This window comes from Mustela nivalis (assembly GCF_964662115.1).
Source record: "Mustela nivalis genome assembly, chromosome: 8".
Taxonomy (NCBI): Eukaryota; Metazoa; Chordata; class Mammalia; order Carnivora; family Mustelidae; genus Mustela; species Mustela nivalis.
The window spans coordinates 74,932,041-74,959,132 of NC_139027.1; the positions used below are offsets into that span (position 1 = coordinate 74,932,041).

Sequence of the window (27,092 nt, forward strand, 5' to 3'; positions counted from 1 at the left end):
CTTATTATGCCTTCTTTTTTTTTTTTTTTTTTAAAGATTTTATTTATTTGAGAGGGAGAGAGACAGAGTGAAAGCACAAGCAGAGTGAGGGGCAGGGAGAGAAGCAGACTCCCCACTGAGCAGGGAGCCCAATCCAATGTCTGATGCAGGGCCCGAACCCAGGATCCCAGGATTATGACCTTAGCTGAAGGTAGACGCTTAACTGACTGAGCCACCTAGGTGCTCCACTTTTTATGCCTTCTAAAAGAAACATGGTCTTTAAAGAGCAAAAAGCCATCTCGGGATCTTGGTGGTACAGTTGCTTTCTGGTGCGGCAGATATAACAAGAAAATGCTCTTTCTGACAGTTTTTCTCAAAATCTAAACACAATACAAAGTTTTTGCTTTTGTTCATGATTTTCCAAACTAAGCATTATGACATAAAAGGCAAACTCTGGAAAGGGAACTGCTGATAGATTTGACTGCAGAATATTTAAAATTTCTGTGCAGAAAAATATACCTTTAAAGATAATACCAAAGTAGGGAACATATACCACATACCTAATGTCCAGAATATTAGCATTTTTAAAGTGAGAATTTTTTAAAAAGAAATTTTAAAAGCTTTTATCTATCTATCTATCTTTTTTGGGAAGGAGGGGCAGAGGGAGAGGGAGAGAGAGTCTCAAGCTATCTGTAAGCTTAGCACAGAGCCTGACACCAGTCTCAGTCCCATGGCCCTGAGATCATGACCTGAACTGAAACCAAAAGTTGGACACTCAACCAACTGTGCCACACAGGTTCCCCTAAGATTTTATTTTTTTAAAGTAATCTCTATCTAACACAGGGCTTGAATTTACAACCCCGAGATCAAGAGTTGCATGTTCTGCCGACTGAGCCAGCAAGGTGCCCCAACCACGAGCTTTTATAATTTAGAAAGGAAAAGATTAATACTCTCAAGAAAGATGAGGGAAAGTTTATAACAGGTGAATGCTCAAATGGACAAACAAAATGAAAAAAAAAAATCAGTTTCTTTAATAATCAAAGAAATTCAGCAAGATACAATTGATCACTTTGCCAAAAAAAGAAAAAAAAAAGTTAAGAGAGGGGCGCCTGGGTGGCTCAGTGGGTTAAGCCTCTGCCTTTGGCTTGGGTCATGATCTCAGGGTCCTGGGCTCTCTGCTCAGCGGGGAACCTGCTTCCCCCCCTCCCCACTCTCTGCCTGCCTCTCTGCCTACTTGTGATCTCTGTCTGTCAAATAAATAAAATCTTTTAAAAGAGAGAGAGAGAGATTAAATAAAAAGTTCAAGTCCATTAATAAAGAAATGGGGGCGCCTGGGTGGCTCAGTTGTTAAGCATCTGCCTTTGGCTCAGTTCATAGTTCCAGGGTCCTGGATTGAGCTCCACATTGGGGCTCTCTGCTCAGCGAAGAGCCTGCTTCTCGCTCTCCCACTCCCCCTCCTTGTGTTCCCTCTTTGGCTGTCTCTCTCTGTCAAATAAATAAATAAAATCTTAAAAAACATAATCAAAGAAATGCAAGAAGATATCATTTATCCCCTCCCAAATAGAGAAGAATGAAAAATGGTAAGAGTGATGTGCTAAGGAAGGAACAGGGGCAGAGGGAAATTATGAATTCTTACAAAGCACTGATGGGAGAATAAATAGAAAAAGAACAGAAGCTTGGCCTGGGATATGTGCCAGAGAGAGAGAATAGACATTGGGATACATGTGGCAGGCACTCCTCATTCTGGGTCATTTCTTCTGGTATTAATCTCTGTGTTTCTAAACAGCATCCCTTGAATTTTGCAACTTCAGACACTGGCTCTTAAGTCAGCTCTTACCCCGTCCCTCCCTCCTTCCTGCCCCCCAGCTTCTCTCTCTCCAAATTCCCAATTCATCACTTTCAGACATTGCTACTGCTGTTTATTATGCACGTGGGGAGTTTAGCTTTCTCATACTCTGCCTTTGCCGCATCCTCTTCTCCCAATACAATTACCCTTCATCTGGGGACTAAAATTACACTCAGTCTTTTCATTATGATGATGATGTATACTGTTTCACTGCAGATCAAGGAATATACAGTTGACCTCTGAACAACAGGGGTTTCTTTTCCCCTCCATGAAAAAGTATTGTTCTTGTTCATACATGTCAAATTTCAACTTTCTTTTCTTTTTTTTTTTTTTAAGATTTTATTTATTTATTTGACAGAGATCACAAGTAGGCAGAGAGGCAGGCAGAGAGAGGAGGAAGCATGCTCCCCGCTGAGCAGAAAGCCCGATGTGGGGCTCAATCCCAGGACCCTGGGATCATGACCTGAGTGGAAGGCAGAGGCTTTAACCCACTGAGCCACCCAGGCGCCCCAAATTTCAACTTTCAATAATAAAATTCAATAAATATGATTCCTCAATCATACAAACTTGCTTTACACATTTTTTTACATGTTGTCAAAGTCTGTAGCCACACAAAACATCACAAGGATTTGACTCTCTGCATGGTACTATCACACAGAAGGGAGCTGATCAAACAACATACATTCAGAGATTAAACTGTAGGTACACGCAGTGTATTTGGCCCTTTTCTTTAACATTATAACACTTTCCTCTGAGAGACAGGTATTTTTTTTCCTTTATATTTCAAGAGAGAGAGAGAGAGTGGAGGTAGAGAGAGAGAGAGAATCATAAACAGGCTCCATACTATGGAGCCTGTTGTAGGGCTTGATCTCATAGCCCTGAATCAGGACCTGAGCTGAAATCAAGAACTGAGCCACCCACGCACACTGAGATAGGTACTCTTAAGCTACAGTATACCAGAATTTTGCTATTCTCATTATAAGAAGCTTTCAAACTTTGTGGTAACAGTGATCAATTTAAAGAAACAAGACACAACCAGAGTTGGGAATGGAATTAAAACACTTCAACTTTTTGCTGTGCTCCGGGCTGCCATTTTTTTTTTTTTAAGATTTTATTTGTTTATTTGACAGAGATCACAAGTAGGCAGAGAGGCAGGCAGAGAGAAAGGGGGAAGTGGGCTCCCCTCTGAGCAGAGAGCCCGATGTGGGGCTCAATCCCAGGACCCTGAGATCATAACCTGAGCCGAAGGCAGAGGCTTAACCCACTAAGCAACCCAGGCATCCCCAGGCTGCCATTCTTTTGTAAATTTTTTTTTATAAGATTTTATTTATTTGTCAGAGAGAGAGAGAGAGCGAGCACAGGCAGACAGAGTGGCAGAGGGAGAAGCAGGCTCCCTACAGAACAAGGAGCTTGATGTGGGACTCGATCCCAGGACGCTGGGATCATGACCTGAGCCGAAGGCAGCCGCCTAATGAACTGAGCCACCCAGGCGTCCCCCAGGCTGCCATTCTTAAAGTCAGTTTAATTGTATAATTTTTCCATTGTGAACAACACAGGTTTGAACTGCATGGGTCCACTTGTATGTAGATTTTTTTCAATAAATACAGTGCAGTACTGTAAACTTATTTTCTCTTCATTATTTTCTTTTCTTCTTTTAAAGATTTATTTATTTGGGAGAGAGAAAGCATGCACAAGAGAGCATGAGCAGGGCAGGAGGAGCAGAGGGAAAGGGAGAAGCAGACTCCCCACTGAGCAGGGAGCCTGAAACAGGACTCTATCTCAGGACCCTGAGATCATGACCTGAGCTGAAGGCAGATGCTTAACTAACTGAGCCACCTAGATGTCCCAATCCTATGATTTTTTTTTTAACACCTTCTTTCCTCTAGTTTACTTTATTGTAAGACTATAGTTATATAACACATATAGAAAGTAGAGTTAATTGACCATTTATGTTATTGGTAAGACTTCCAGTCAATAGTAGACTCTTAGTAGGTAAGTTTTGGGGAAGTCAAAAGTTATACATGGATTTTGTGACTGTGCAAAGTGGGGTGGTCGATGTCCCTGACCCCCGTGTTTTTCAAGGGTCAACTATACTCTAATTCCATATCCTTTCTCTCTCTCTCTTTTAATTTATTTATTTGAGAGAGAGAGAGAGTGAGAGCAAACATGTGTGAGTGGGCGGAGGGGCAGAGGGAGAGAATCTTCAAGTGGATTCCTCACTGAGCATGGAGCCCAACCTGGGGCTCCATCTCACCACCCATGAGATCACAATGTGAACTGAAACCAAGAGTCGGATGTTTAACCAACTGAGCCACCTGGGTGCCCCCATATCCTTTTTTCTGTAACTTTGTGTTTTCCTCTAAGTTAAGATTTGCTTTGTTTTTTCTTTTGCTTGCATATCTTGGAAGTCTGACCACATCTTCCGTCATCCTTCAGTAGCTCTGTGATATACCTGTTTTTTTTTTTTTTTAACGTTTATTTCTTTATTTTTTTTAGTAATCTCTACACCCAACATGGCGCTCAATTTACAATCCCAAGATCAAGCTCTTCTGACTGAGCCAGCCAGGGTCTCTTACCATGTTTTTGGTGTCACCACTGAGTTTTTAGCCATCCTAGTGGATGTGAAGTGGTAAAGATTTATTTTTCATCTTGAACCATGTCTCTTGCCTTGGTGTCCTGGTATCAGTCAACTAATCTATCAGTCATCAATCAGTCAATACAGAAACTACCCCCTATATCCTGGGCTATGTTCTCTGAAGGATACAAAGAAGGTTAATGCCCCTGACTTTGAGGATCTACTCTTTACCAAATACAGGAAAGTTAAGATAAGCAATCTATGGTCAGTACCAAAATTCTTACTGGGACATATAGGGCCCTACAGGCTCTGGCTTATGTCTCTTTCTCTTCTTTCAACTTGCTGACCCACTATTTCCTAATTACACTATTTTCCCTATTTTTTTTTTTTTTAAATTTATCAAGCTCCCTTCTGTCTCTCAGGACATCCCCCCACCCCCGCCATTCCTTCTCCTAGAGATCTTCTCTCCCAGCGTCTACCATGTTACTTCTTTCTCCTCGTGGTTTCAGTTTCATATGTCACCTTCACAGGCACATCTACTCCATCACCTAAGCCAAGGCTGGCTCACTGTTCTGTATGCTCATCAACTCGCCCTTTAACTAATCACAGTAGGTATGGTGGGGCGTAGAGTTGTGAGCAGTCAAATGCCTAGGTTCTGGAGCCAGACTGGTTTCCAGTTCTGCCTTTGATATCTACTAGCTATATAACCTTGGGCAAAATACTTCTCCTCTCTGGATATAATAAAACCTACCATGTAAAGCCATTCAGAGTGTTAAATGAAGTAGGTCATTTATGTCCCTTAGAACTTGTTTGACATTCTCTAAATGTTAGCCCTTATTTTCACAATTATAAATTAAACAATTATTAGATCAAAAAGAAGCGAGCCTCATCAGAGCTGTATCCTCAGGACCTAGCCAGTATTTATTGCATAGTAGGAATTGAAGACATATTTGTGAATGAATGAATACCAGGTGTATTCTCCAGGATATCAGAGGAAGGAAAGGGATTTTAGAAAGGAGATGGCCAAATCTAATCAATTGGTGGTGACAGCCTAGAGTCCTGTGTGGAGAAAATGATTTTGAAGTTGCATCTGGGGTCAGTGGACTGTGATTGATTAATCACGTCTGCCAAGACACTGGAAAAAACCCTGCAAAGCTAGCACTAAGGGTTTGACATCTCTGCTATAGAAAAGGCTCACTATCCTGTTGGAAGCAGTCCAGAATTGTGAAATGACCAGTTTACCTCCTTTCTCTCTTCTGCCTCCCCACTCCCCAAACTCCCATCTTTCTTCTGGGCACCAGGGGACTCTGTTTTGCATTGCACAGGCCCTCTGAAGTATTGTGTTTGTTTCTTTGGGCTAGTCTCTGCACCTACTTCTATCAGCATTAATTTCAGTTGTCTCACTCCTGCCCTGAGAGGCAACCAAAATGAGTTGAAACAACTGACTAAGCACCCTAGAATGACTGGACTTGACTCTTGATTTTGTTTTCCACCCCAGGAACACCGATGGTTACATCTAGCCTGGGGGTGGGGTGTGTGTGAATGTTTGTGGTATAGGGCTGGGTAATGAATCAAATGCCAGGGGGGCCAAGGATGCCTAGTGAAGATGGCCAGAGTAAGGGGATAGGCAGCCCCCATGCCTACCACGCTGGAAGTCATACGCTGCCACAGCCTCCAACTTCTTAAGAGTGTCCAGAAATCTGGGTTTTTACATGAAATCACCCTAGCTTAAAAATGTTTGCAGGAGGGGCGCCTGGGTGGCTCAGTGGGTTAAAGCCTCTGCTTTCGGCTCAGGTCAGGATCCCAGGGTCCTGGGATCAAGCCTCGCATTAGGCTCTCTGCTCAGCAGGGAGCCTGCTTCCTCCTCTCTCTCTGTCTACTTGTGATCTTTTAAATCCTTTAAATCTTTTAAGATTTAAATAAAATCTTAAAAAAAAAAAGTTTGCTGGGATGCCTGGGTGGCTCAGTCGAACCTGCCTCTCTCTCCACTTCTGCCTGCCACTCTACCTGCTTGTGTGCCTACTCTTTCTCTCTCTCTGACAAATAAATAAATAAATAATAAATAAAATCTTTTTTAAAAAAGTTTACAATTAGGGGAACCTTGATGGCTCAGTCTGTTAAGTACCCAACTCTTGATTTTGGCTCAGGTCATGCCCTCAGGGTCTTGAGATCAAGCCCTGCCTGGTATCTGTGCCCAGCTGTGAGTCTGCTTAAGATTCTCTCTCCCTACAAATAATCCTAAAATCTATATGGAACCAGAAAAGACCCTGAATAGCCAAGGAATGTTGAAAAAGAAAACGAAAGTTGGTGGCATCACAATTTCAGACTTCAGGCTCTATTACAAAGCTGTCATCATCAAGACAGTATGGTACTGGCACAAAAACAGACACATAGATCAATGGAACAGAATAGAGAGCCCAGAAATGGAGCCTCAACTCTATGGTCAACTAATCTTTGACAAAGTAGGAAAGAATGTCCAATAGAAAAAAGATAGTCTCTTCAACAAATGGTGTTGGGAAAATTGGACAGCCACATGCAGAAGAATGAAGCTGGACAATTTCCTTACATTACATACAAAAATAGACTCAAAATGGATGAGAGAACTCAATGTGAGATAGGAATCCATCAAAATCCTTGAGGAGAACACAGGCAGCAAATTTTTCGACCTCAGCCGCAGCAACTTCTTCCTAGAAACACCACCAAAGGCAAGGGAAGCAAGGGCAAAAATGAACTATTGGGACTTCATCAATATCAAAAACTTTTGCGCAGCAAAGGAAACAGTCAACAAAACCAAAAGACAAGTGATGGAATGGAAGAAGATAATTGCAAAGGACATATCAGATAAAGGGCTAGCATCCAAAATCTATAAAGACTTTATCAAACTCAACACCCAAAGAACAAAGAATCTAATCAAGAAATGGGCAGAGGACATGAACAGACATTTCTGCAAAGAAGACATCCAGATGGCCAACAGACACATGAAAAAGTGCTCTATATCACTCGGCATCAGGGAAATACAAATCAAAACCACAATGAAATACCACTTCACACCAGTCAAAATGGCTAAAATTAACAAGTCAGGAAACGACAGGTGCTGGTGAAGATGTAGAGAAAGGGGAACCCTCCTACACTGTTGGTGGGAATGCAAGCTGGTGCAGCCACTCTGGAAAACACTATGGCCATTCATCAAAAATTTGAAAATAGAGCTACCCTACAACCCAGCAATCGCACTACTGGGTATTTACCCTAAAGATACAAACGTAGTGATCTGAAGGGGCACGTGCACCCAAATGTTTTTAGCAGCAATGTCCATAATAGCCAAACTATGGAAAGAACCTAGATGTCCATCAGCAGATGAATGGATAAAGAAGAAGTAGTATATATATGTGTGTGTATGTACACACACACATACACACACACATATATATACATACACACATATACATACAATGGAATACTATGCAGACATCAAGAGTGAAATCTTGCCATTTGCAACCACGTGGATGGAACTAGAGGCTATTATGCTGAGTGAAATAAGTCAATCAGAGAAAGACAATTATCATATGATCTCTCTGACATGAGGAATTTTAGAGGCAGGGCGGGGACTTTGTGGGGTATGGAGGGAAAAAATGAAACAAGATGGGATTGGGAGGGAGACAAACCATGAGAGACTCTCAATCTCAGGAAAGAAACTGAGAGTTGCTGGGGGTGGGGGAGTAGGGATAGGGTGGTTGGGTGATGGACATTGGGGAGGATATGTGATATGGTAAGTGCTGTGAAATGTGTAAGACTGAGAATTCACAGACCTGTACCCCTGGGGCTAATAATACATTATATGTTAGTTTAAAAAAAAAAAATTCTGTCCCTCTCCCTCTGCCCCCCCCCCCCCCGTGCGCACACACTCTCTCTCTCTCTCAAAAAAAAAAAAAAAAAAAAGTTTGTAATTAATATTTTAAGAAAGCAGTGGGTAGACCAAAGAAAATGGTGTAGGGTTGTACTTGGCCTATTGGCTATCCCTATCTGGGTCCTTACTAACCTTTCCAATCCCTCTGTAATGACCTGGTCCTTCACAGACCAACCTTAGGTGACTCCCCCTTCATGAGAGCAACTCAGTCCCTTTGTGGTACATCTTTCTTCTTGGGGGTCCCTCATGGTAATGACCATCCTGAGATCTATTCGTGCTCCTATCAGGTCCCAGAATTATCCATTTCATTCTCTCAGCCGCCCGGTGAAGTATTGGCACATTTAGAGATGAGGGGTGGCCGCTGAGATCTCGCTGGGGTCATAAAGCCGTGGAGTTATGCGTTGGAGCAGAGACTCCAACCCGCCAAGTCCGATCTCAACCTTGAGCTGCGCTGCCTCCTTAAACTCCTCAGCAGCAGGACGGTGATCTCAACTCTGGACTTAATGCTGACTTTCTACTCTCCTGTCGCTCCTCCTCCTGCCTTTGTGGTCGCAGCCACACCCTTTCCGGGTTTTGCCGCTCACCGCCCTCCACAGGAGATAATCCGCTTCCGCGTTTTGCGGGGCACCGGGCGTGGAGGCGGTAACGCGCACGCGCGCAGGGATCCGGCCCGGGCCGAGCGCGCGGCCGGGCGATTGCGGGTGAGGGAAGGCCGGCCCCGGCGCGGTGGCGGGTCCGACGGGTCGTGGCCCGGGTCGGGGCGAGCGGGGTCTCGGGGAGGGATTCGGGACTCCCGGGGCATGCGGGGATCAGGGGCTGGAGTCCGGGGCCAGGGCAGCTGGGGTCGGACGGGCGCGTTGGGCCGGGGACGGACCTGGGCCGCCGTGACGCGGGAGCCGGGTCGGGCCCGGGCCCGTGACGCGGGCGGGAGCCGGGTGCGAGGCGGCTCCTCCTCGTCACGAACTCACCGTGACCTTGGCCAAGTCACTTCATCTCCCCCTGAGCAGGCGCCTCAGTCCGTACAGTGCGAATTATAAGCCCTGCTACTAGATGGGCGTTTCGAGGCTCAGTGGCGAGACCTCGGGAGGGGTACGTGGAGGACGGGGCGGTTTGCGGGGGAATGCCCACCCTGGCGCGGGGAGAGGGGGCTTCCTGGAACAGCATTTTGCTGCAGCCTTTGGGCTGGAGCTCTCATTTGGACATTTTAAGGACTCCAGAATATTAAGAAGTAGTTGCAAAACTTTTAACATAAGAGTCTTAAAGGGCTTCCTAGAGGCCCACGTCGCGCTGTTACTGGGGTGCTCCCGCTCTTAGGGAATGGTGTGAAGCAATGGAGCAAAGGACCCTCTTAGCTTTGGAAGAATGAATGTTTGTCATTCCTGTTTACCAAAACCCTTCCTTGCCTGTATAGGAATTTGTGGTGCTGGCCAGGCAAGTTTTGTATGTGCCCATGTGAGGCCTTTGTGAAGAACAGTGGAATCAATCAGCTGTCCAGGAAACAACTTTTGTAGGCCTTGAGTATGGAGGAGCCTTTGGTGTCAGTAGCGTTTTTTGGGGGGTGGTGTGGGATCTCAGGAGCCCTTCCTATGGTGGGCAGGGGTCTGCGGTGTAATGGATACTCAATTATGAATGATAGAACGTCACAAAAGTAAGCGTATTAGATATTATTCTAGGTTGGAAGAAATTAAGATCTTTGAATTGACTTAAACCGGAACTTTTTACTGCAGGTGACTAGCATGCAGATACCCATTCTCTGACTTGCTGGTCCTCTACTGACATGGCCCACCGGGGTGGGGAGAGGGACTTCCAGACTTCAGCGCGGCGCATGGGCACCTCGCTGCTCTTTCAGCTTTCAGTGCACGAGCGGGAGCTGGACCTGGTTTTTCTGGATCATAGCTATGCCAAGCCATGGAGTGCCCACCCAGATGCCAGTAGTGCTCGCCCCACACGCATGCTCTTTGTTACTCCCCGGAGGCAACACGAAAGTACCATGTGAGTTTGGGCTTCTCTCTTAAGGGTTGCCCTTGCCCTCTAACTGCACAGTAATCAAGTGTGGGGATTAGAAAGGATTTTATTGTGGGAGATTGTATGGGGGCCTGGGATATTTACTTTCGGCATCTCTGTTAAGCAGTGTGAGGTTATCCCACCTATATGTTGACATCTGCGTTCGAGACATCTAACAAGTTAGGAAAGCAGACAACATATTCCACATAGTTAATAGGACTTGTGTGGAAAGAGGATTCTTTAGCTGGTGATGAAAAAAGAAGAATTGATTTTTAAAAATTGCCTCTCAGGATTAGACTCATTTTCTTTACTCTGGTGCTCTGGCTTGCTCCAACACTGGCGATGATTTGAGGTAATGTGATTTCTTTTTCCTGGCTTCACGCAGTAACGTTTAGAAGCATATTGCAAGACATATTCTACCTTGCTTTCTCTCTTAGTTTGTCACCCATGGGTTGATATAAACCATTCCTAGGTCTAATTGTATTTTCAACTGGCCTACATTATAGGGGAAGGAATTTTTTCATAAACTTACTATGTAATATGTGATATAATTACATTTGGCCTAAATAAACTTGTTTAGTAGTTCTTTTGAGCTTTAAGGTATGCTAATTTTGTATCAGGATTGGTTGATATATTCTATTTTTTTTTTTAAAGATTTATTTATTTATTTGACAGAGAGAGATTACAAGTAGGCAGAGAGGCAGGCAGAGAGAGAGAGGAGGAAGTGGGCTCCCTGCTGAGCAGAGAGCCCGATGCGGGACTCGATCCCAGGACCCTGAGATCATGACCTGAGCCGAAGGCAGCGGCTTAACCCACTGAGCCACCCAGGCGCCCGATATATTCTATTTTGATGATCGCATCATACCCTTAATTTTGTAAACTTTTTTTAGGGAGGGAAGAGATTTTTGTTTGTTGTTTGTTTTAATCTAATCAAATGTCTGATCTTTCCTCTAGGACAGGTTTTAGGTTTGTTGAATAGAGATCTTGTATTTTGTTTCTTTACATCTCTCATTGAGCCTTAATGAGCTAGAGGTACCATGATGTGTGTTTAAACATGAATATAATAGGGGGTTTTATTTCCTTTCCCAGTGAGGGCAGCATTTTGTTGGATGTTTTAGTTGTAACAGGGTGGGGATTATGACCTTTAAGGACAATCTTGATGCCTCTGGCCTGGGGCATAACTCCTAAGAGCTCCTTTAAAGCTTCTTGCTAACTTTTTTTTTTTTTTTTAAGATTTTATTTATTTATTTGACAGAGATCACAAGTAGGCAGAGAGGCAAGCAGGGAGAGAGAAAGGGAAGCAGGCTCCCTGCTGAGCAGAGAGCCTGAGGCTCCATCCCAGAACCCTGGGATCACGACCTGAGTTGAAGGCAGAGGCCCCAACCCACTGAGCCACCCAGGTGCCCCAGCTTCTTCCTAACTTTGAAACTCCTTTGTTCAGATCTTACGGTATTTTCTTAAAGTGAGATTCTGTGGACTTGCTCATTTCAGCACTTAGAAAATCATTTCCTTTTATACATTGTCACATATAGGTCCTAAAAGTGGAGATTAGCATGTTCTAGGGACTCTCTGTGGGTGGTTGTGTCAGGAATATTGTTGTAGTGAGGGTGTTAGTGGGAGCTAGGGAAGAAGTTAGTGGAGGCTGCCTTATGTAGGAATTTGATGCTAACTAAGAGTCATTGAAGGATTTTAAACTAGAGATTGAGTTTATATTTTTTAAAAGATCACTTTGAATTTCTGTTGAATAGATAGAGTTCAGGAGTGGAAATAGAAGACCTGCTAGGAGACCATTATAGTAGTGGGGGTCAGAGATCGCGATAGGTTGAGTAGAGGCGGGAATAAATAGTACAGATGAAGAAAAAGGATGACCTTGATACACATTTCATAGGTAGAGCCAACGGCACCTTCTGTGATGAATTGGGAACACAGGCCAGGGTTAAAGGAAAAGGTGAAATTAGGATGAGTCAAATTATTGGCTTGAGTAGCTTAGTGGTACCTTGTGTTGAGGAAGACTGGGGATGGGGCGGAAGGGGGTAGGTTAGGAATGGTGAAATCTGGAGTTCTCTTTTAGGCATATAAGTCTAAATGCTGAGCCCAGTGTCTGGTCCAGAGAAGATAATTAGCTCTTTCACTCACCACCAAATCTAGCCACACATATTTCACTTCATTTCATAATGATGTAATTATTCCAGCCATTAGGAATAGATGCATTAAGATCATCATCAGGATCAAAAAGTTAAAGCAATGTTTGATAGATAGCCAGTAGACCATTTTGATTGGCATATTATTTTGAGTGACTAATTTGGTGCAGTGAAAACCCTTACGGCAGTAGGATTTCATTAATAACATTTTAAAATATGAAAGATCCATCACATATCCATTTCTGTTTGTTTCTGTTCTAGGCTTCTTATACAGTGAGTTAAATAACTAAGGTGTCTACATTCCAGGTGATCTGTCTTAGACAATCATAGGCTTTTATAGCATATAATTAGCTACCAGTTGACTTGCTAATGAAAGGGAAAGTTTGTGTGAATAATTTAAAACTAGCACTGAGTCCCAACAGAACTCTTTGCAATAAGAAAAACGTACTGTATCTGTGCTGTCTAATATGGTAGCTGCTAGCCACATGTCTGTTGAGCACTTAAAATGTGGCTGAATTTTTAATTCTGCTTAATTTTTATGAATTTTAGCAGTTGCATGTGGCTTATAGTTACTGTATTGGAAAGTACATGTAGGCAGTCAGCTGTTTTCTAATGGAATTTTTTTTTTTTTTTGAAGAAAAATAGCTGTCATTTTTTATATGGACACATTTTAAAATGACTTTGTGTTCCCCCAGCACATAACAGCATGTCAAAGGGCAGAGATCTAGACAAGTGTTGGAAAGATGATTTTGGATCATAATTTTCTTGTGGGTATAATGTGCTTATGCATACTTTTAAGCTGATTATATTAAAGAGTCATTTTTTGGCAACCAGATGATCGTTAAACACCTGTGTTGTGTGAAGTACGTGTGGCCTGGTCCTATTTCCTCACCTGTTTACAGTGAATCAGACGTCCCAATAGATGTGGAGACAGTCACATCAACCCCTGTGCCGCTCTATGACAATCAGAAGGCACGCAGCGTGATGAATGAGTGTGAACGGCATGTCATCTTCGCCAGGACTGATGCAGATGCCCCTCCTCCACCAGAGGACTGGGAGGAGCATGTCAACAGGTAGGCCGCTGCTCAGGAGGACTGGTCACTATAGGGTTAATGGTCATTGCATTGTAAATATTTTGTATCATCATCTTCATTGAAACACGTCTGTTAGAAGTTTATTTCATTTGCAGCCATAGGAGTCAGAATGTTTTCTTAACTCTGTTATAACTCTCAGCCCAGGATGCAGTGAGGTGCTTGAGAGGAGGGCTTGTGTCTCAGCCATCTTTGCATCCCTGACAACTGGGACACTGCCTGGCACATAGTAGGTATATAATAAATGTTTATTGAATAAGTAAATGAATTAAATATGATAGGTATGACTAGTTCTGTATCCTCTATATTGCAGGCTGTGCTATCAGAGTTACTCAGACTACAAACAAACAAGCCATTAAATAAGAGTACATTTGTAAGATACTGTGTTTATATAGTCTATAACTAGAGTAATGAAAATGTTTTGGAGTCGCTTGGAAAGCTAACAGATGTTTAATTTGAGTGGCTTTTAAAAATAGATTTGCAGTCTGTGGGTTTTGAGGAAGTTTTCATGACTTTGTTGGCTGATTTTTTTCCCATGTTTCCTATTGACCCAGGGGACTCCATTCCTCTCCTCTCTGGCGCATTTGTCATTGTTGCTTTAGCATACGTTTATTTATCTTTTACTTACTGCATAGCAACTCCATGAAGATAAACTTTACATGCCATGCAGTTTACCTGTTTAATGTTTACCTGTTTACAGTCAGTGGTTTTTAGTATATGCACCACCACAATCAATTTAATGAGCAATTTTTGTCCTCCACAAAAGAAACCCCGAACCCATTAGCAGTCATTTCCCATTTCCTGCTAACCCCTTCATCCCCTGGCAACCACCAGTCTACTTTCTATCTCTCTAAATTAGCTTATTCTGGACATTTCATTTAAATGGAATCATAAAAATATGTGGCCTTTTGTTTCTGGCTTTTTTTACCTAGCATAATGTTTTCAAAGTTCATTCATGCTGTAGCATGAGTCAGTACTTCATTCCCTTTTATTACTGAAATTCCATTGTGTGGATATACCACATTTTGTTTATCCATTCATCCATTAATGGATATTTGGGTTGCTAACACTCTTTGGCTACTTTGGATAATGTTGCTATGAACATTCATGTACTGATTTTTTTGTGGACATGTGTTTTCAGTTCTCTTGCATATATACCTAGGAGTGGAATTGCTGGGTCATATGGTAACTGTTTAACTTTTGAGGAATTTCCAGTTGCTTTCTACAAGGGCTTCACCATTCTACATTCCTCGTAGCAGTGTATGAGAGTTCCGGTTTTTCCACATCTTTGCCAACACTTGTTATTGTCTGCCTCTTTTTAAATTTTTACCATTCTAGTGGATGCAGAGTGACTTCTGATTGTGGCTTTAATTTGCATTTCCCTGATGGCTCATTTCTCTCTATCTGCTGTGCATAAGGGAATGTTAAAATCTTCACATCAGGAGTGTGTAGGTGATAAACTTGCCATACTTTTGGAGAGCTCTTGTTTTATAATAATGGAAGAGGTAATAAGATATAAAGAAGTGTAGGAAGGTTTGAGGCAGTTGGCCTGGTTTCTGAGTCTGGTCAGAAGGAGGGAATGAGATTGAACAGATCTGCTTGTGTGAATAAGGTAGTAGCTATGGAAGGAGGAGCAGTTCTGCAGCTGGGTCAAGAGCTTGTGAAGAAGTTGTTTGGGGGTCTTGAGTTGGAATTGCTGTTGTGCCCTAAGAAGGGGAAACGCTTTCCAGAGTTTCAGCTAAAGAGGGAAACTTCTGCTGTGAGTGAGGATCAACTACTAGAGTAGTCCCGGTGTCAGTGAATGCAGCAAAAATGGTTTCCTGCCATTGTAGCAGTTAATAATAATTAAAAAATGTGACAGTGCTAGTACCAAAAAAGAACTACCATTTGTTGAGTGCTTTCTAGGTGCCAGGCACTGTGCCACACGCTTCATATGCATTTTTTCTTTTAATCCTCACAATAACTCTCTGAGTTACATCCTTTCTTCGTCTCTGTTTTGTAAGATAAAGAAGCTGAGTTTGGGGAGATTAAGAAACCTTAGTTTAGCAAGTCATGGAGCAGGAATTTGTTCAAAGCAAGCTGTCTGACTACCAGAGCTCAGTGTTCTTGGCTGTGTACCCTCTCTTGAAGGGCACATCTTTCAAAGAGGGACCAGCTAGTGGTAGCAGAACAAGGCGGCCTCACACCATTACGTGTCCCTTTGTGGTGTTACCAGTTGCCTTGCCACCAGTTTGCAATTTCCGAAACTGTGTGGGAGAACTGCATGAAGTTCTTTTTATCTGTTCACCCATGGTCATGATCAGGAGGTTTTTAGGGGCTCTTCATACTTAACCAAAGTCATCGGAGACTTAATGCATATGAATATCTGATTCTTAATTTATAAGAAGAAAAATAACCTGTAAGGCAGTTAAGACACTGGGGTGGCCTGGCCAGAGCATCAGTTATCAGTAGGAGAGTCTGGGAAGCTGTTCTGTTCCAGAAGTGGGTGGTGAGTGGACAGTCTGCCCTGGAGGCACCCTCCTTCAACAAGGCAGCTTGCTTCCTCAAAGCAAGATGGGCCCACAGAGTAGGCCGGGGCACACCATCACCTGCCCAGTCCTACAGAGAAATACCAACAGAGTCTTATCTTTGGCTTGTCTTTCTCCATGTGGACCTCCATCCTTCTGTTATGACATTGCCACAGATTGATATGATTAATTAGCGCTCAGTTTATCTCAGATTATTTGTTTTTTAGTGTCTGATGAGATTTTGGAGGAGTCCTCTCATTAGCAACAGGCTTACAAACCATCTCTTCAGGTAGGTCACGTTTGCACACAGCTAATTTCATTATTTGATGATACTTACTGGCTTCAATTTCAGAGGTCACCATTTTATGACCTTGTCCCTGAATTCTGGATATGTAGCCTGTGTAGAGCTTGCAGTTAGTTCCCTATGCTCTGATTGTAATCATCCTGTTGCCGTTCTTTCCCTTGACTTGATTGTTAAATTGCTGCTTCTTTTCTTCCTGTATAAAATCCTGTAAAATTACAGTTTCCCACATCAAGAGCTCATGGGCTATAGGACAGTGCCCTAGAAATCTGCTTTTCCTCAGAGCTTACTGATCTGTCAGTAGAGTCAGAAACTTAATTTTCTTTGTTAGAACCCTTTCCCCCCCTTCTTGAATTATTTCAGTAGAAACTGCCTTTAGATAGCTTTCTGTGTATAGATAATGAAGGCCCCCTCCTAATCCCAACTGACTCTGACTTTCTCTGGTAATGCCTGATATTTTGTGAAACAGTTTAAATATCCCTCTCTACCTGATTTAATTGCCTAGATCAGGGGTTGGCAAACTATGGCCAATGTGCCAGCTTTGACCCATTGCTTGTTTTTGTATGGCCCATGAGCTAAGAAATGTTTTTACATTTTATTAGGTTGAAAAAAAGTCAGAAAACATGAAATCAGATTTCACTGTCCATAAATGTAGTTTCTTTGGAACGCAGCCATGCACATTACTTAGGTATTGTCCATGTCTGCTTTTGCACTGTACGCATAGAGTTGTATAGTTGTGACCCAGACCATGAAGCCCACAAACTGAAATATATGCTATCCAGACTATGAAAGAAAGTAGTTTGCTGACCTCTGGTTTAGATCATGCTCTTGTGTCTGCATGTCAAAGTCATGTTGCTTATAGAGCCTTTGAAAATAATTTACATTTGCTGGTATGCACTGTTGTCCTGAGGAAGTTGGACCGGCTCCCCCGCCCCCAACTGATGTTTTATCAAATACCAAGTTTAATTTAGGTACACAGCTTTTGAAAGAGATTTAACAAAATACTCCTGGCACATGGTATTTCTCAGCATGGTCAAATGGATTTTAGGGTATTTCCAATGTTTCAGTGAAAGAATCTAGTGTCTTTAAGCAGGTTGTCTTATCTTGAAATTTAGAACTTCTGAATTCAGCCAAAAGAAGTTTATTCTCCATTTTAAAATTTGCTCTAATTATACCTCTCAGTATTATATATACCTATCTGTGTATTAATCTTAGTTTGGATGTTTGAAATTTTGATCCCAAGATCTTTGAATTATTTTTCCCTCCCCCCACTTCTCTTTCCTCTTCTTTCTTCCTTTCTCTTAATGTCTAAGCAAAGAATTTTTATAATCTGAAAAAAAACAAGTGTGGCCTACTCAGTCTCTGTGATGTTCTTTATCTCTCCCTGTCAGACTTCTGGTTAAAAAAATCCTTTAGACATTTTAATATTGAATTTGTCTCCCTTAAAACAGTATCAGAGAAAGTATAATTACCTTTGAAATCATGAGGCTTTTCTGGGACCAGTGTGACTTTGGCTGCTTTGGATAAGATGAGCCAGAGGTCAGACATCAGTTAGGTTCTATCAAAGTATGGGGAATATGAGATTATCTGATTTCATCAAAGAAATGAAGAAAAGGCACTTTTGCACTCATGAAAATTGAATTGGTTTAGGTAGGAGGAGCACATTGACTCACCACAGTTCCCATCAGCTATTTGACTGTTTAGACTTGTATTTAAATTCTGTCTCCTGTTTTTAAAATTTTCCTTAATTATATCTTTTGCATGCTCTTTATCTTAATCTCGGGTTAGATCATTTTTTTTCTGCCCACTTAATTTTCCAACCTCCCACGAAGCTGACAAAATATAGGGAACATGTTTGAGTTCTTGGAATCGCTTTGTTACCTATCCAGCAACAATCCTAAGAACTTTGTCTGGGATTTTAGACTCTCAACATTGTGGTTTTTCAGTTTAATTTCAGCTGTCGTTGGTGTATGGTAGTAATTTCTAAGTATCTTTCTAGTCCCCTCCTCCCCTCCCATTTTGTTCACATCATTTTTTTCTTGCTTCCATCATTTTGGGTTTCAGAATAAATATAGAGTAAGAAAAACAAATAGAGAAAACATCCTGTTACATAATAAAGAACAGGATAATTTTGGAAATGCTGTTGGTGCCTTGTAAATAAATTATACCTCATTCTATGTCTTTGGAATTAAAGTTTGCAACATGACTGATAGACTTTGAGAAAGCACAAGAGATTGTTGAACATGAAGAAATTGTATTCATTGCTTACTTACCCTGTGTGATTAAAAGTGAGCAATATTACCTGGGATGAGACTACAGTGTAATTCCACTTTTGATGTTTTGCAGTTCTTTCGTTTTTTGTTCTTTGTTTTTTTCTCAGTTCAGGGTTAATAGAAACAACAGAAGATCAAAAGTATTGTCCTACTACTGTACATCACAGTTGGCCTGCCCTGTAACACAGTTCAGGCCATTCTCTCCAGAGGAAGAAAGGCTGGACTCCCCAACCCCTGCAGTAAAGGCCTGTCCCATCCCATACCACATCTGCACAAAGTCTAAAGTCTTGTGTTTTAAGCATAACAATAGTACAAAAGAGATTTTGTTTTCATGGCCACCCACTACAGCCCAGCCCTAAAATGGCCCTGTGCTCACTTCTGCTTAGAGAAATACTCTTTGCTCTTCTGGACATCAGGCTTGATGGTATCACTGCCAGGCTTCCAGCCAGCTGGTTACACTTCCCCATGCTTGTCGGTAAACTGGAAGGCCTGAACCAGTCGCAGAGTCTCATCCACAGAGTGCAGTTTTTTTTTTACAGATAATACTTTCACAGAACTGGAAGTTGAAATTTTTGAGAGAAAGCTTTTGATCTTTCATTTCCACTTGAAGAAATTTATCTTACAGAGATGTTTGCATTCCTGTATAAAGATGTAGAAGATGTGTGTATTGGTATGGAAAGGAAGGGTGGTCACTGCAACTGTTCGTAATAGCAATAAAAGAGACACATCCTGAATGTCCACCAGTAGGGTAGAACCAGCCACTAAAAACAAGAGATGTAGGGCGCCTGGGTGGCTCAGGTCATGATCCCAGGGATCGGTCCTGCATCGAGCTTGCTCAATGGGAAGCCTGCTTCTCCCTCTCCTACTCCTCCTGCTTGTGTTCCCTCCCTTGCTGTGTCTCTGTCAAATAAATGGATAAAATCTTTAAAAAATAAAATAAAACCAAAGAGATTTGTTGATCCAAGTTCACCCAAGAATTGCTATACATAAAAAAGTGACTTCTCATGTGAATGTACTTTGCATTTAAATAATGTGGAGGAAAATGAGATTGTGAACCAATGGGCTGGAGCTGCTTTCCCACAAGCCTTCCTGGTCCCAAGGTATCCTGAGTTCCAAGGTTGAGTTGAAGTCTCTCCCCACCTCCCAAGTCAAAAATTTCTGAAATATCAAACCACAACAAAAACTGACTGGATCCTGATAAACTAGCAGGAATTAAGCCAAAAGAACTAGGGGGAAATAAAGGACAATTCCACAAAACCCAAGACGTCTTTTAGTACCCCACAAGGCGGTTATGGAGGAGTGGGAGGCTTGGGAAGTTAAGGGATTCAGCTGTAGCAAGGATAGCTGCTGAAGATAGAGGGTGCTTCTGAATTCTCCATCATGGATGTCAGCTGTTACCTTACAACTTGTGTTTCCATCAGTAATCATAGCTGAGTTTTGGTTGCTAGAAGCAGCCTTGGAGGCTGAGTAGTCCCCATCTATTTTATTGTCAAGGAGACTAAGGACACACAGCCAGCTCTGTATTGCGGAGCTGGTTAGAGTCCTTACTCCTAGTTAGTGTTCTCTTGGACTGTGTGTACCTGTAGTCAGTTGTGAAACTGGAGATGTGGTAGGTGGAGATTTTATTTTACAGAAGAAATGAAGGCCCATAATTTTCTCCCTTTCTAGAAGGTATTTAAGGATAGTAAGATCATTGTAGAAAGCCAGTAACAAAGGGCAGTTTGTCCTCCATCTGCATATTTACTGGGCCTTGTTACAGTATTCTTAGATGACCTGTAGAAAATAGGGTGTCTTGCTGGTGGTGTATGATGGAAAAGGTACTAGTTTGTTATAAAGTGAAAGAAATTGAGATTGTTGGAGTCGTTTCAAGCCCACCCAGGTATGACCCCCCACTCAGTTTACAGTTGAGCCTGAATCATGTCTCAGCGTTCCTCTCCTGCTCAGTGCTCAGTGTTGGGGAGTGTAGGGGTTGGTATTTGCACTCGGCTGTTCACAGGACTTGGAATGTAGTATACCTGCAGTTCATCCATTTATTTATTCAGCAGATGTTCCAGTAGCTCTTGTGTGTCAGACACTGTTTTACATGCTGGGATATAACACTTAAGCAAAACCGACCAAAATCCCTGCCATGTTGCCCTTTACAGTCTAGCTGAGGGAGACACATTAAACAAAGAAGTAAAATGGGTAGAGCACAAGGTGGAGATATGGCTGGAAAGGGAACTAGGGATTCTGGGTGGGTATTGGTAGTTTTAAATAAGGGTGAGTCAGGGGAAGCATCAGTAGAACATAACGTTTGAGCAATGACCTGAAGGAGATTGGAGAGGGAGCCGTTGTGTCTGGTATATGGAATGGATGACCAGGGCCCAGTCTGTGATGTGGGAGCATGGAGGGTGTGTGTGTCAGGTGGGCGGGGGCAAATGTGGTGAAGCCCAATAAGTCAGGAGCAGTCATGGATGATGGGGTGGGACAGGCAGTGGGGTCCAGATAATCCACTAAAGAGGTGGTTGCTTTTGACTGATTGAAATGGGACCACTAAGGGCCTTTGAGCAGAGTGACATGGTTTGATTTGGGGTTTTTGATGGATTTTTTTTTTCCTCTGTAATTGATTTTCCAAATGACTTTCCAAAAGGTTGACTAAATTTATATTTCCATCAGCAAAGTATGGAGGGACCTATTTTCTTACATTCTTGTAACACAGAGTATTAAGTTTCTTAATTTTCACCCATTTGATAGGTGAAAATAATTTATGATTTTCATTTGAATGTGTGATTTTGGAGGGAGTTGACTCCTTTTTTTGCGTGAACTGCCTTTTCATGTTCTTTGCCCATTGTTTTTGTTTTGAGTATTTTATCATTTTCTTGCAAATTTTCTGGAGGTTTTTTTAATTTAATGAAATGACAGTTATTTTTCCATTGTGTTTTGACTTTAGGATATAGTTTAGTTTTTTCCTTTATAGAAGTTTGAAATTTTTATCTTTATATCTTTAATATTTATTTCTTTTGTAGCTTCTAGGTCTTAGGTCTTATTTATTTATTTATTTTTAAGATTTTATTTATTTTTTTGACAGAGAGAGACACAGTGAGAGAGGGAATACAAGCAGGGGGATTGGGAGAAGGAGAAGCAGGCTTCCCGCGAAGCAAGGAGCCAGATGCAGGGCTCGATCCCAGAACTCCAGGATCATGACCCGAGCCAAAGGCAGATGCTCAAGGACTGAGCCACCCAGGTGCCCCTTAGGCCATATTTAGAAAGGTCCATATATATGTGTGTGTGCGTGCCAGGGAGAGTTGATAAACAAATACTAATGGCATCGTCTGTTACCTTTCTCTTAGTCTCTTTAGGAAGGTTACAGGCCAGAATTGGAGTATCAGAATCATTAAGATGCCAGGAATGGACTGAGGGGGGACTTAAATAAGCTCCTGGCCACTGTGCTGGGTATGATGAGGTGGGAACAGCAACAGTAGGACTAGTTTCTAATTGTAGGAGTTTATTGCCGGAGTTGGAGGAGGACACACTAAGCCTTCCTTAATCAAAGTAAACGTGTGTATACCAGTGTCATATGGGGATGGTACAGCGTTAACTCATATGGAACAGACCATTCAAAAGGAAACTTGCTAATTGTGTAGTATACAGAAAAACGTAAAAAGTATACATGGAAAAGGGAGAGCGAGAGTGTGGGATGCAATATTGGGGAAAATTCATTTGTTATATTCCTGTTATAATCCTAAAGGTAATTTAAATAGGTCTCTTACCTTAGTCTGAGGTTTTAGTATACTGAAACACTTGCTCATTCTGTCTTTTTTTTTTTTTTTTTTTTAAGATTTTATTTATTTGACAGAGATGACAAGTAGGCAGAGAGGCAGGTAGGTAGAGAGAGAGAGGAAGGCTTGATGAGCAGAGAGCCCGATGTCGGGCTCCATCCCAGCACCCTGGGATCATGACCTGAGCCAAAGGCAGAGGCTTTAACTCACTGAGCCACCTAGGTGCCCAGCTTGTAGTGTATATATTAATACAAATGTATGCTGAGGTGACTTATGGGCAGTTTTGGAACCAGGTCTTGTGCTTTAGCTCAGTGGTCTTTAAACTGCTTTGAGTTATATTGTTTCATAGGGTGGACAAAAAACATGGCATAGTCTTTGTACAGTGTACATGCATGAGGAGTGTCCCCAGCGTTTGACTTTAATTCCTTGGAGTTTCTCTTATAGGACTGGCTGGACAATGGCCCAGAACAAGCTATTTAACAAGATCCTCAAAGCCCTGCAGTCTGACCGGCTTGCCCGTTTGGCCAATGAAGGGGTAAGACTCTAGAAATTGGCCCATTGATATTCTCTTCCTAGTACAGCCTTACTAGCTGACTAACTTTTTGGTCCCTATCCTACCTGCCCCAGTTGCTAACATGGTGCCCCTCTTGTGTTATCACTTCACTTATATCTTCCAGGCTTGCAATGAGCCAGTGTTGCGCCGTGTTGCTGTGGACAAGTGTGCGAGGAGAGTGCGCCAGGCTCTGGCAAGTGTGAGCTGGGACACCAAGCTGATCCAGTGGCTGCATACCACCCTGGTGGAGACCTTGAGTCTGCCCATGCTGGCTGCCTATCTGGATGCTTTGCAGACACTGAAAGGGAAGGTGAGGCTATGACTGGCGTCTCCCCTGTCCTGGGTTGGCCAGCCTCTGCTGCGGGTTTAGGAAGTGGGGTTGGGCAGGGTCACTGCCTGGTCAGCCTGGAGGACATGACTGAAGAAAACAGGTTTGTTATTAAAAATGGGAGACATGGTATCATTTCACGTTTTGTCTGGTATCAACATCTTTATCCCTGCTATCTCCAGGATGAACTGTGAGACCTGAAAACCAGAATGTACTTTTAGCCTCTCCAGCCCTGCAGGTTGTGGTTTGAGTCACCTCTGAGGTGAGGTGAGAAAAGAATTACCATGGGGAAGACGAAGGGTTTACCAGGGAGATGTGCTGAGGAGGCAAGAAGCAGATTCGGGTGTTTGGAGTGGGGGGCTATGGAGTGGGGAAGAGTGCTGTCCATTCTAGGCTTGTGCTCTTAGCAGTGGTTTTTCTACTGACAGGCTCTTATTTTCTTAGACTGTCAGGATCGCAGTGTATACTTTGGTTGTTTCTCTCTAAAACTTTTTGAATTTTTAAAAATTTTTATTATTTAAGAATAGTCGAGATACAGTGTTATGTTACTTTCCATATACGACGTAGTGATTTAACAAGTCTGTACAGGGCGCCTGGGTGGCTCAGTGGTTAAGCCGCTGCCTTCGGCTCAGGTCATGATCTCAGGGTCCTGGGATCGAGTCCCGCATCGGGCTCTCTGCTCAGCAAGGAGCCTGCTTCCTCTTCTCTCTCTCTCTCTCTGCCTGCCTCTCTGCCTACTTGTGATTTCTCTCTGTCAAATAAATAAATAAAATCTTTAAAAAAAAAAAAAAAACAAGTCTGTACATTACTCAGTGCTCACCACAGTAAGTGTAGTCACCATCTGTCACCAGAGAATTTTATTGCAATAATACTGACTGCTCCCTATTCTGTGCTTTTTGTCTCTGTGACTTACTTATTTTATAATTAGAAGTTTGTATCTCTTTACTGCCCTTTACTTATTTCACCCATCCCCAACCCTCTTTCTTCTGGTAACCACCAGTTTTTTCTCTGAATTTATGGGTCTCTTTCTGTTTTTTAGTTTGTTCATTTATTTTATTTTTTAGATTCCTCATATAAGTGGAATCATGGTAATTTGTTTTTCTCTGACTTCATTCACTTAGCATAATATCCTCTAGGTTCATCTGTTTTGTTGCAAATGGTAGGATTTCATTCTTTTTTGTGGCTGAGTAATATTCCTTTTTTTTAAAAGATTTTGTTTCTTTGATAGAGACAGTGAAAGAGGGAACACAAGCAGGGGGAGTGGAGAGGGAGAAGAAGGCTTCCTGCTGAGCAGGGAACACAATGCAAGGCTCAATCCCAAGACCCCAGGATCATGACCTGAGCTGAAGGCAAACGGTTAATGACTGAGCCATCCATGTGCCCCACTGAGAAATATTCTGATTCCAATATTCACTAGTATTCTAATTCACTGTTCTATTCTAATTCACTAGTATTCACTAGTATTCTAATATTCACTAGTAATATTCTGTGTATATATACCACATCATCTTTATCCATTTATCTATGGATGGACACTTAGTTACTTCTGTATTTTAGCTATTATAAATAATGCTGCAATGAACATAGGGTGCATATATCTTTTTCAGATTTCTTTGGGTAAATGTTCTGTAATGAGTTACTAGATCATATGGTAATTCTATTTTTAATTTTTTGAGGAACCGCCATACTTTTTCCCCAGTGGTTGCATTACATTCCCACCAAGAGTGCACAAGGGTTCCCTTATCTCCGTGTCCTCTCTGGTGCTTGATATTTCTTGTCTTTTTTATTTTAGCCATTCTGACTGGTATAAGGTGATAACTCCTTGTGGTTTTGATTTGCATTTCCCTGATGGTTAGTGATGTCGAGCGTCTTATCATGTGTCTATTGATTGTCTGTATGCCCTCTTGGGAAAAGTGTCTTTTCAGGTCCTCTGCACATTTTTTAAATTGGATTATTAATTTTTTGGTGTTGAATGGCATAAGTTCTTTATATAATTTTAGATATTAACTCCTTATCAGATATATCATTGCAAATATCTTCTCCCATTCAGGAGGTTGCCTTTTCATTTTGCTGATAGTTTCCTTTGCTGTGCAAAAGCTTTTTGGTGTAGTCCCAATAGTCCCAATTTATTTTTGCTTTTGTTTCCCTTGCCCTAGGGAATAGATCCATAAACATGTTGCCTAAGGCCAATGTCCAGGAGGTTACTGCATATGTTTTCTTTTAGGAGTTTTATGGTTTCAGATACCACATTTAGGTCTTTAATCCATTTTAAACTTTTTTATTTTTTTAAATTTTTTTTTAAGATTTTTTATTTATTTATTTGACAGAGAGAGAGATCACAAATAGGCAGAGAGACAGACAGAGAGAGAGATGAGGAGAGTCAGGCTCCCTGCTGAGCAGAGAGCCCAGTGCAGGGCTCGATCCCAGGCCCCTGGGATCATGACCTGAGCCGAAGGCAGAGGCTTAACCCACTGAGCCACCCAGGCGCCCCCTAATCCATTTTAAATTTATTTTTGTGTATGGTGTAAGAAAGTGGTCCAGTTTTATTCTGTTGCATGTGGCTGTCCAGTTTTCCCAACACCCATTTTTTTTTTTTTTAAAGATTTTATTTATTTATGCGACAGAGAGAAATCACAAGTAGATGGAGAGGCAGGCAGAGAGAGGAAGGGAAGCAGGCTCCCTGCTGAGCAGAGAGCCCGATGTGGGACTCGATCCCAAGACCCTGAGATCATGACCTGAGCCGAAGGCAGCGGCTTAACCCACTGAGCCACCCAGGTGCCCCCCAACACCCATTTTTTAAAGAGACTGTTTTTTCCCTGTTGTATATTCTTGCCTCCTTTGTCATGGATTAATTGACCATGTAAATGTGGGTTTATTTCTGGGTTTTCTATTCTGTTCCATTGATTTTTGTGTCTGTTTTTATGTTAGTACCATACTATTTGGATTACTGTAGCTTTGTAGTATATCTTGAAGTCTGAGATGGTGATATGTCCAGCTTTGTTCTTTCTCAAGATTGCTTTGGCTATTTGGGGTCTTTTGTGGTTCCATACAAATTTTTGGATTACTTGTTCTAGTTCTCTGAAAAATGGTATTGTAATTTTGATAGGGATTGCATTGAATCCATAGATTGCTCTTGGTAGTATGGACATTTTAACAATATTAATTTTTCCAATCCATAAGCATGGAATATCTATTTCTTTGTGTCATCTTCAGTTCCTTTCATTAATGCCTTACAGTTTTTAAAGTAAAGGTCTTTTACCTCCTTTTAGTGTACCTGTTGGATGGAAATACAGGTGAATGGGATCATCTCTTGGCCCAGCTACTTTCAGCATTAGAGCCATTGTGAAGAGAGCAGAGAAGGTATACACCCTAGTCTCTGAATATTCTGTTGGGAGTGATGCAGTGTTGGAAAGACCGGCTAGGCTTGGTTGGCAGAGAAGTTGGTTACTGATTAATTATTTCTAAGTCTATATTGACAGTGATTTTCAAGGCTTTGTCGTTTCAGAGTTGTACTCTACTGCCAGATAAAAGCTTTTATTTATTTTTTAAATTAAATTTAAAAAATTTTTTAAGATTTTATTTATTCATTTAACAGAGAGAGAGAGAGCACAAGCAGGGAGAGAGGCAGAGGGAGAGGAAGAAGCAGGCTCCCTGCAAAGCAGGAGAAGCCAGATGTGGGACTCTATTCCAGGACTCGGGGATCATGACCTGAGGTGAAGGCTGTGGCTTACCCAACTGAGCCACCCAGGCATCCCCAGATAAAAGCTTTCAGAATTTTTTCGGATCAGATCCTCTGCCTCAAGGTGTTGAGTGGCTTGTAGTTACAGAGTAA

The 27,092-nt window shown here is 42.0% G+C and overlaps 1 protein-coding gene across 50 annotated transcripts in view; it reads left to right on the plus strand.

The window, feature by feature from the left end:
* The first annotated feature begins 8,831 nt into the window (after positions 1-8,831).
* KANSL3 (KAT8 regulatory NSL complex subunit 3) overlaps positions 8,832-27,092 on the plus strand; it is a 44,063-nt gene continuing 25,802 nt past the window's right edge. For 4 of the 50 annotated variants that reach the window (XM_082746788.1, XM_082746832.1, XM_082746789.1 and 1 more), the window contains exons 1-5: positions 8,893-9,005; positions 10,032-10,296; positions 13,352-13,522; positions 22,824-22,914; positions 23,057-23,242. In XM_082746788.1, coding sequence (XP_082602914.1) covers positions 10,082-10,296; positions 13,352-13,522; positions 22,824-22,914; positions 23,057-23,242 — 663 coding nt within the window. In that variant the 5' untranslated portion in view covers positions 8,893-9,005; positions 10,032-10,081. Of the gene's footprint in view, positions 9,006-9,042; positions 9,394-10,031; positions 10,297-10,598; positions 10,661-13,283; positions 13,523-13,682; positions 13,770-16,274; positions 16,337-22,823; positions 22,915-23,056; positions 23,243-26,529; positions 26,621-27,092 lie in introns of those variants that run through there. The other 46 variants (XM_082746801.1, XM_082746815.1, XM_082746820.1 and 43 more) reach the window with 36 other exon arrangements.